Raw genomic sequence first — 9,217 nt, forward strand, 5'->3', positions numbered from 1 at the left:
TTGGTGATAAGACCCACCACTGTAGTGTCGTCCGCAAACTTCACAATGATGTTGGAGCTGCTGGTGGCTGTGCAGTCGTAGGTGTAGAGTGAGTATAGGAGAGGGCTCAGTACACACCCCTGTGGAGCACCAGTGTTCAGTGTGATGGGGGATGAGGTGATGCTGCCCAGTCTGACCACTTGGCGTCCGTCAGACAGGAAGTTAAGGATCCAGTTGCAGAGGGAGCTGCTCAGTCCTAGATCCTGCAGTTTTCTGTCCAGCTTCGAGGGAACGATGGCTTTTCTCTGCACCTGTTTCAGTTCCTCGGGTGGGGAAGTCTTCTGTTTCCACTCGTTCACCGTCGTGTCATTGATGTTGTCGCTGGTAGTTCCTTCAGCCAGCCAGCGAGCCATTTCCTGCTTCAGTTCTGTTCGTTCATTTCGGTCAGCAATAAACACCAGCCTTCACCTGTGAGTCCAGCGTTTGGGTCCTCCTTTCCTCACCCACACTGCAACCACTGACAACAGGCTCAAAGTGGTCACAAGCAACCAAGTTGGCATATAAACAGATGGGTCGGAAGGATAATATGAGACCTGATATCTGTGATCCCGTTAATAAAGAATTTCAATAAGTTTTCACATGTTGCTTTTGATGCTATGTGGGGAGCAGCAGTAGGGGGATTAAGAACTAAGTTAGTGATTAATACGAAGTCTGTGACTGTTATCAGACACGATCTTAGAGAAATACTTTGTTTTTGCTGCACTAATAGCCTTTTGATCATTTAACAATATAAATATTAAAACTAAATTTGCAATAAAATTTGTCTTGCATCTTAATACCAGTATAACGGTCTGTATAATTTTCGAGGTCTACAAATAAAAAACCAGATAATAGATTGCATTTATATAGCGCTTTATGAGACCCTCAAAGCGCTTTACAATTCCAGTATTCATTCACTCTCACATTCACACACTGGTGGAGGCAAACTACAGTTAATAATAATAATAATGAATTTTGTTTATAAAGCGCCTTTTCAAGACACCCAAGGACACTGTACAATAGATAAAAACACATAATAGAACAATGAAGAACAATAAAAACAAAAGCACGAGATAAAATTAACAAACAGTGGATTCACACTGAATATGCAGATTTGAACAGGTGGATTTTGAGTTGGGATTTAAACTGGGGGAGAGAACCAGTGTTTCTTATATTTGGGGGTAGAGAGCTCCACAACCTGGGAGCAGAACCGCTAAAAGCTCTGCTTCCCACGGTGGTGAGGCGGAAGGAAGGCACAGAAAGCTGGATAGAAGAAGAAGATCGAAGTGAACGGGCAGAAAAGGTAGTGCTTAACAGGTTAGGAATGGCCTTGAAGGTGAGCAGAAGAAGTTTGTATATCATCTGGATTTTCACTGTGAGCCAGTGAAAATCCTGAAGAGCAGGTGATGTGCTGGTAGGAGGGCTTCTGGTGATAATGCGAGCAGCAGAGTTCTGAACCAGTTGAAGCTGATGGAGAGATTTTTGGGGAAAACCATGCAAAAGAGAGTTGCAGTAGTCATATGGGAGGTAACAAGACTGTGGAGAAGAATGGACGTAGACTGGGTGGAAAGAGAAGGAAGCAATCTGTTAATGTTACGTAGATGGAAGTAGGCAGAACGGGTAAGATTATTGATGTGAGATTTATAGGAAAGTGAACTGTCTAGGATGACACCAAGGCTCTTAACCTGAGGAGAAAGGAAAACTGTGGAGTTATCGATAGTGAGTGAGTCAGAGTCAGTTTTTACAGGCTTACATACACACGCAGTTACTGTCCCTCCATTTAAAAAGGCAGAGGCGTCACGATGTGATTATTTTACGTGTAGTTGTTTTTTATTTCCTGTGTAATAATATTAATTTATTTGTATCCTGCTGTAACTTTACTGTATAAAGAGCTAACATCTCCAAAATGTCAGGAGTAATTAGTCATTATAAGAAGTGTTTGTGAACTAAAACTCAAGAATGTGGGATACTGTTTGTCCGTAATTTAAACAGCCCACCGCTGCTCCAGACACAGGGAAAACCAATCCTGCAGGGAGACCTACCTCGGCACTTGTGCAGGTGACGCCAAAGGGAAGATTTGCTTCACCATATTTTCTAGTCTTTGGCTTAGAATGAAGTTGGTTTGGAAACATATTCAGCGATGCTTCATCTCCTGCTTTGCGTTTGTGTGGGCGCCCCGTGCTAGCAGTGTCCAAGTGTTTTGTTTCCCCCCCCCTTTTCATACCGCGCCCCCCCTGCAATGGCTCTGCGCCTCCCCTAGGGGGCGGGCCCCACACTTTGGGAAGGTCTGCTGTAAGGGAAGAAGGTGGGAGGGAGGAATCAGGTCTGCAGGAGAGATATAACTGGGTGTCATCAGCAAAACAGTGAAAGTGAAGTTCAAATTTGCAGAAAATGGTACCTAGAGAGAGGATGTAAATTTGAAGAGAAGAGGGCCTAAGACTGAACCTTGGGGTGCACCAGAAGGGACCGGGAAAAGACGAGAGCAGAATGATTTCAGTTGAATAAACTGGGAGCGGTCAAGGAGATATGATTGAAACCAGGCTAGGGGTGTAGCCACAGCTGCCCTGGGGCAGACTGACAGAAGCGAGGCTGCCATCGGACCCTCTGGCCAACACTAGTAGGCAGTAGGGTGAAGTGTCTTGCCCAAGGAAACAATGACCAGGACAGACAGAGCTGGGGATCAAACCGGCAACCCTCCAGTTATAAGATGAGTTTCCCAACCCGCTGAACCACAGTCACCCAGATGAAATCATGGGAGGGAGAAGACTGTCAATGTGAAGCCGGAGGACCTATTGGAGGCTTGCTGTTTATAGCTGAATTGCTTGATGACAGAACTCAAACTCACCCACATCAAGATGGCTGTTAAGCTCCGCCCACCCCAGTCACACAGGTTAAAGAGCAGGAAACAGCTGACAGGAATGAAGTACTGGTCTGTAAATCAAACAATTATTTGAATGTTTGCGTGTATCAGTAGAACAAGGAAAAGGAAACGGGGGGCAAATTCACGCAGATAAACATAGAACAAAACACCACAGAAGAAGAAAGGTTAACATTAGCCGTCATTTCAACAGAAAACGAGGTATTGACCGACCCCAGGAACCTCCGTCACTGAGCGTGGATTTGGTGTCGGCAGTGACGGCGGGAAATGTGCCAATGGTTACAGTGAAGGTAAAACAGACTGACAGGGCCAAGATCCAAATCTGAGGGCCAAAGGTCAGAGGTCAGACATTCCCTTTAAAGAACAAACTACAGTTAATATTGATTATAGATTGTTTCTTGATCAGTTAAGTAATGTGTAGCTGACCTTCTTAAAGATTTTCAGCATGGAGACGTCCTGAGGCTTTTTCTGATCAGCTACTGCATCTTTACATAAACAACAGAATAAACAACAAAACAACGTAAATGATAGGATAAATAAAACACATGACAGCAGAGCGCTGTAACTGTGATGCCAGATTAATGATTTAGCAATCTGTGTCAATCTCAAAGTGAGATTTTTCTGTGTGGTTCTCTTTTCACCTGATGAGTAACCACGGTAACAGAGTAGTGGGTTATGTTCAGAGCCAGTGAAAGCATTTCACAGACTCTTTTATGTTTTTAGTATGATGGAGGTTTTCTATCTGCAGCTTTTTCCAGAAAACAGTGAATGAAGCCCTGCTGGAAAGCTCCAGCAGCTCAGACTGACTGGAGTTCCATGCTCCAGACCTTACTATTTCTTTGACTGGAGAAAGCGGGTGCTCACAGGAATAGTTTTGTGTGAAAGAAGAGTGACATGGAGATTTATTATGTTTTGTATGTTTCAATTTGTTTTACCCCTCTGTGAAGCGCTGTCTTATAGTGGTGGAGGAGTTTGTGTGTCCCAGAGATCCCAGGGGCTATGTTGTTGTGGGGCTTTTGCTCCTTGGTAGGGTCACCCATAGCAAATTGGTTCTGGGTGAGTGACCAGACAAAGAGTGATTCAAAAGACTCTTATGTGTACATGATCAAGGGAACAGTTCTTCCTGCCCGGGATAGAGCTAGAGGGGCCACGCCTGGAGCCAGGCCTGAGGAAGGTGCCGAAGGGAAAGCACTTGGTGGCTGGGATAGCCCATGTAGCACGGCCAGGCACACCTGGGGAAGGGACATGGGGCCACCTGCAGGAGGTGCTGTAGCGGTCTGATGAATTGTGTGCCTGGTGGTGGCCACGGCAGAGACCCTGGTGATCCATGGCTACCGAGCCTGGCAATTGGGACATGGAACATCACCTCTCTGGTGGGGAAGGAACCTGAGCTAGTGTGTGAGATTGAGAGGTACCAGCTAGATATAATCGGTCTAACCTCAATGCAATGAGCTGTCAACTGATCAACACCTGGTGGTGAGTTGGATCAGGTGGATGGGGGATAACGCTAGACAAACCCTGCACACCTAAACGTATAGTGATGGTGCACTGGGAATACCTAGCAGAAGCTCTGGTCTGCTAAATCTTCAACTCCCACCTGCTGCAGAGCTTTGACAGCATTCTGAGGGAGACTGGGGACATGAGGTCTGAATGGGCTGTGTTCAGTCTATCTGTGTCCTCCATTGCTGAGGCTGCTGAACTGAGCTGTGGCTGCAAGGTGGTTGGTGTCATTAGCCTGAAGAAGGAGCCCTATCGGGTTGGCCTGGTTAGCCTGTGGCACTCGACTGGTACCAGCAGACCAAGCAGAATGCAGATCAGGCAGTGGCTTAAGCAAAAACCATGGAAAAAGACTTGATTTTTTCCAGTTTGCCAGAAGTGATTCTGGACCAACTCCTCATGCTCTTGGGGATATTTGAGGGTGCATGGGAGTTTGTCTGACCACTTCGTATGTTTTTTGGACATAAGAACTGCATGCATCAGAGTGTTTGGGAGGTGCTTGGGGAGTACGGGGTGTGTAGCCTGTTGTTAAGAGCTATTCAGTACTTATACAACCGTTGGAAGAGCTTGGCAGGCAATAAGTTGGACTCCTTCCCAGTGTGTGTTGGACTCTGCCAGAGCTGGCCTTTGTCACCAATTCAGTTCATTTTTATGGACAGAATTTCTCGGCGTAGTAAAGCAGCAGAAGGCTTCAACTTTGGTGATTTCAGAAACTCACCTCTGCTTTTTGCAGCTAACGTGGTTCTGTTTGCTTCATCAGGTGGTGGCCTCCAGCTTGCACTGAAGCAGTTCACAGCTGAATGTGAAGCAACGGGAATGAAAATCAGCACCTCCAAGTGTGAGGCCATGGTGCCTAGTCCAGGTCAGAAAGAAGTTGCTGCCCTCAATGGAGGAGTAAGTATCTTTGAGTTTTGTTCATGAACGAGATGAAAGGGGAATAGGAGATTGACAGATAGATATGGAGGACTGGACAGATTGTACGATTGGACTGTCTCACCAGGTGGAGGGCCCTTGGCAGACCCAGGACACCCTGGAGAGATTATATCTCTCAGCTGGCCTAGGAACCTCTTGGTGTTCCAAGCTGAAAGAGGTGGATGGGAGAGGGAGGTCGAGGCTTTTCTACTTAGACTGCTGTCCCCAGAACCGAGTCATGGAAAAGTGGGAGATAATGGATGGATGGAAGCATGAATGTTCTTATTTCAGTTTATCCCAAAAAGTTAAATCTGTTCATCTGGACATAGTGAGAGTAACATTTCATCACTCATCCAGGTGACTTCTTCAGTCTCAGCTGACTGCAGATTTTCCTAACCTTATAAACAGTACATTTGTATAATGACTGGAACTAGCAGCTGAATGAACAATGTTCAGTTTCAAGTAAATAACCTGTGTGGAAAATATAAAAAGTAGCAAGGAGAGATAACTTTTCATGAAGACCTTAAGCCGGTTTGAGGTGATAAGCAAAAGGTTTTTAAAAAATATTTTTTGTACCTCTGTTCATCAGGCTGATCGAATTCTGCTCCAGAGAGATCTGCTTTGTGTTTCTCTCCTGATAAAAGTGGAAAAACTCCTGAAAACACAAACAAAACAAAAGTCTATTAGCACTCACTCATGATGCCTTGAAAGGGGCAAGCTGAGGATGGAACAGAGTCTGTGAGATCTGATTTCTTAAGGATGCACTGAGCTGGCGGCTGTGGGAGGGGCTAGTACTGCAATGATGCATGATGTGTTTGTGTTCCATATTTTGTATCTCAGGTCTTGGAGATGGAATAAAAGGACAACGTACCAGTTTGGGCAGCAGGATGTAGGAGAGAATGGACAAAAAAATAACCACACAGGCTGTGATGAAATACCCAAACGCTGCATCCTGAAGCTCCGAACCGCCTGTACCCGAAAAAGACAGAAAATCAACCTTTTATAATCTCTGTGTACTGACATTCAAGTTCCTGCAAAGTGTCATAAAACTGAATCCAATGAGTTATTGGTGAGTTATTGATCAGACTTGCTATGGCGCAGATCATGGCGAAGGCGGCAAAGGTCCCAGCGAGTCCCTGACCACTCATGATGGGAGTTGTGTATGAAGCTGGGAGCAATCCAGCCATCCCGAAAAGGCTCCCCTGTAGCACTGCCCCGAAGGCTGAACAAACAAACAAACAACCAGATTAACAGAATGGCCTGTGGCATGCCCAAAGGCTGAACAGACAGACAGACGAACGAACGAACCAATCCAATCCAATCCAATCCAATTTTATTTATAAAGCACTTTAAAATATCCAGCACAGGACCAAAATGCTGTACAGAAAAAAAGTTAAAAACAATAGAACAACAGAAAACAGCAAAAATAAATAAATAAAACACATAATACATAAAAATTAAAACAGCCCCATGTTAAAAAACAAAACAAGATAAAACAGCATGGAATCAACTAAAATAAAAATAAAAACCAACATCTCACGTGGTGTCAAAGGTCAGGGTAAAGAGGAGGGTTTCAGGAGTGACTTAAAAACAGGCAGTGAAGAGGCCTGTCTAATCTCTAAAGGAAGCTCGTTCCACAGTTTGGGAGCTGCTACAACAAAAGAGCTTTAGAAGTAAATAAAAGAATTTTAAAATGAATCCTAAAAGAAATGGGCAGCCAGTGAAGTGAAGCTGAAATAGGGGAAATGTGCTCAGACTTTCGAGTGCCAGTTAAAAGACGAGCTGCGGCATTTTGCACCCTCTGTAGATGAGTAATATATGTACTGGGAGTGTATAGACACTGACCCCTATATAAAGTGCATTACAGTAAGCCGAGTGCTAACAAAGGCGTGGATCACTGTCTCAAAGTGCTGCCGTGAAAGACTTGGCTTTATTTTTTTATACACATTGGGCGTCTCAGTGGGGCTACCAAAGACCATCACCTCAGTCTTTTTATCGTTGAATTTTAAAAAGTTAACAGACATCCAAGCCTTAATGTCATCGAGACACTGAAATAATGGCTGTGTGAGGTAAGTGCCTTTTTTTCTTTAGAGGGACATAGATCTGACAGTCATCAGCATAAAAGTGGAATGCAATGCCGTGCTTTCTCAGTACAGAACCAAGAGGAAGCAGATCTAAAGAAAAGAGGAGGGGGCTAGAACTGAGCCCTGTGGGACACCACACAAAAGAGGGGCGGAGGACGACACATGGTCACAGTTCGCCCCACCAAGTAGGACCTGAACCACTCCAGTGCTGTGCCCCTAATGCCCACCCACTACTCCAAACGAGAGAGTAAAATGGCGTGATCCGCTGTATCAAACACAGCTGTCAAATCCAAAAGCACCAGAACAACACAGTCCCCAGCGCCATTTAGCTAAAAATATGTCATCAAAAAACTTTGAACAGGGCTGATTCAGTGGTATGAAAGGATTTAAAACCAGATTGGAAAACCTCTAAAACATTTTGCTTTCCCAGTTCATCAACGACCTCATGTTGGTATCGGCTCTAAGGTTTTTTTGTGTGTTTGAGTCCAGTTTAGCTATCGGCCTGTGGCCATTGTAACAGTAAATTCAGTGACCAAACCTGATTCTTATCCTTTGCCTCATAGTGACGACTGTATTGACCAAGTTGGTGCAGCAGAAAATGTAAGAAAGTTCGATCTGTTGAAGGGATATTGGCAGGTGCCAATGCTTTCATCACGCCATCTGGTCTTTATTCATATACAGTCATCGGTTTTGGTTTACAGAATGCTCCAGCCACATTTCAACGATTTATGAGTTTGGTTGTTAATGTGCCGAAAGGCTGTGCTGTTTACCTAGATGACGTGGTGGTTGAGCGAGTAGTTGGAGGAAGCATTGGGAATTGGAGACCCTGCAGGCTTAAAACGACCAACAGTTTCCTTTAAAAAGGACAGAGTCACAGGCTCAAACCTGTCAAAGACAGCAGAGCAGGAAGCAGAGACTGAGAGGTCTTTTTTTTTTTTTGCTGCTTCCGGTGTGATGCCGCCTGTGTTTGGCTCTGCCGCGGCCGGGTGCAGTTTGTCGCGCTCCACTACTTTTATATTATTTTTTTCCACTCTGCTGTTCTCATTTAGTTTTAATGATGTATTGGCTGCCTTGGTGTATGATCATCTGTCTTTGCTATCCATCCAATTCTCTATGATGCCTTACGATGTCTCTTCATCCTCCTTCGGCATTTTCCACCCTCCTCCATCACCATTCGGCGGATCCTCTATACCACGGAGAAGAAGAGGGAGAAGGGGAGGTATTCAGGTAAAGCTCAGGCTTTACTGGCGCCGGGGTTTGACATCAAAGCCCTCCTCAACAACAAGAAGAGGGCTTTCAGAGGGGGCAATAAAGAGGAGGTGAGGAAGGTCCAGGTGTTACTAAAGGACAAGATCAGAGAGGCTAAGGACAATTACAGGAGGAAGCTGGAGTGGAAACTCCAGCAGAACAGCATGAGAGAGGTGTGGAGGGGCATGAAGACCATCACTGGATTCAGGCCAACCAACAGCAGGGGAGCTGAGGGAGGTAAGAACAGAGCCAACGAGTTGAATCTGTTTTTCAATAGATTCGACACCACAGTGTCTGCTCCCACCCCCACAACCTCACCTGTAGTCAGCCTGGAACCCAGAGCCACACCACTGTGCCAGCCTCTCTCTTCACATGTTGCCTCCTGTGAGATTCCTGACACCCCTCCCCCACCCATCACCTTCACTCAATACCAGGTTGAGATGCAAATGAGGAGACTTCACTCAGGCAAGTCTGCTGGACCAGACGGAGTGAGTCCCCTCGTCCTCAAGACCTGTGTCCCCCAGCTGTGTGGAGTCTTTCATAAACTGTTTATGCTGAGTCTGAGTCTGCAGAGGGTCCC

General features: G+C 45.4%; 1 protein-coding gene across 1 annotated transcript in view; it reads right to left on the minus strand.

The window, feature by feature from the left end:
• Positions 1-8,563, minus strand: part of LOC102192652 (equilibrative nucleoside transporter 1-like) — a 17,932-nt gene extending 9,369 nt beyond the window's left edge. The window contains exons 1-7 of the mRNA XM_005748646.1: positions 8,515-8,563; positions 6,393-6,527; positions 6,177-6,274; positions 5,882-5,960; positions 3,323-3,381; positions 3,110-3,218; positions 2,864-2,949 (exon numbers count right to left, since the gene is read on the minus strand). Of these exons, the coding sequence (XP_005748703.1) occupies positions 2,864-2,949; positions 3,110-3,218; positions 3,323-3,381; positions 5,882-5,960; positions 6,177-6,274; positions 6,393-6,527; positions 8,515-8,563 (615 nt within the window). The remainder of the gene's footprint in view (positions 1-2,863; positions 2,950-3,109; positions 3,219-3,322; positions 3,382-5,881; positions 5,961-6,176; positions 6,275-6,392; positions 6,528-8,514) is intronic.
• Positions 8,564-9,217: the final 654 nt, after the last annotated feature.

The sequence above is a fragment of the Pundamilia nyererei genome, unplaced genomic scaffold (assembly GCF_000239375.1).
Source record: "Pundamilia nyererei isolate P.nyererei 1_Seehausen unplaced genomic scaffold, PunNye1.0 scaffold00225, whole genome shotgun sequence".
Taxonomy (NCBI): domain Eukaryota; kingdom Metazoa; phylum Chordata; class Actinopteri; order Cichliformes; family Cichlidae; genus Pundamilia; species Pundamilia nyererei.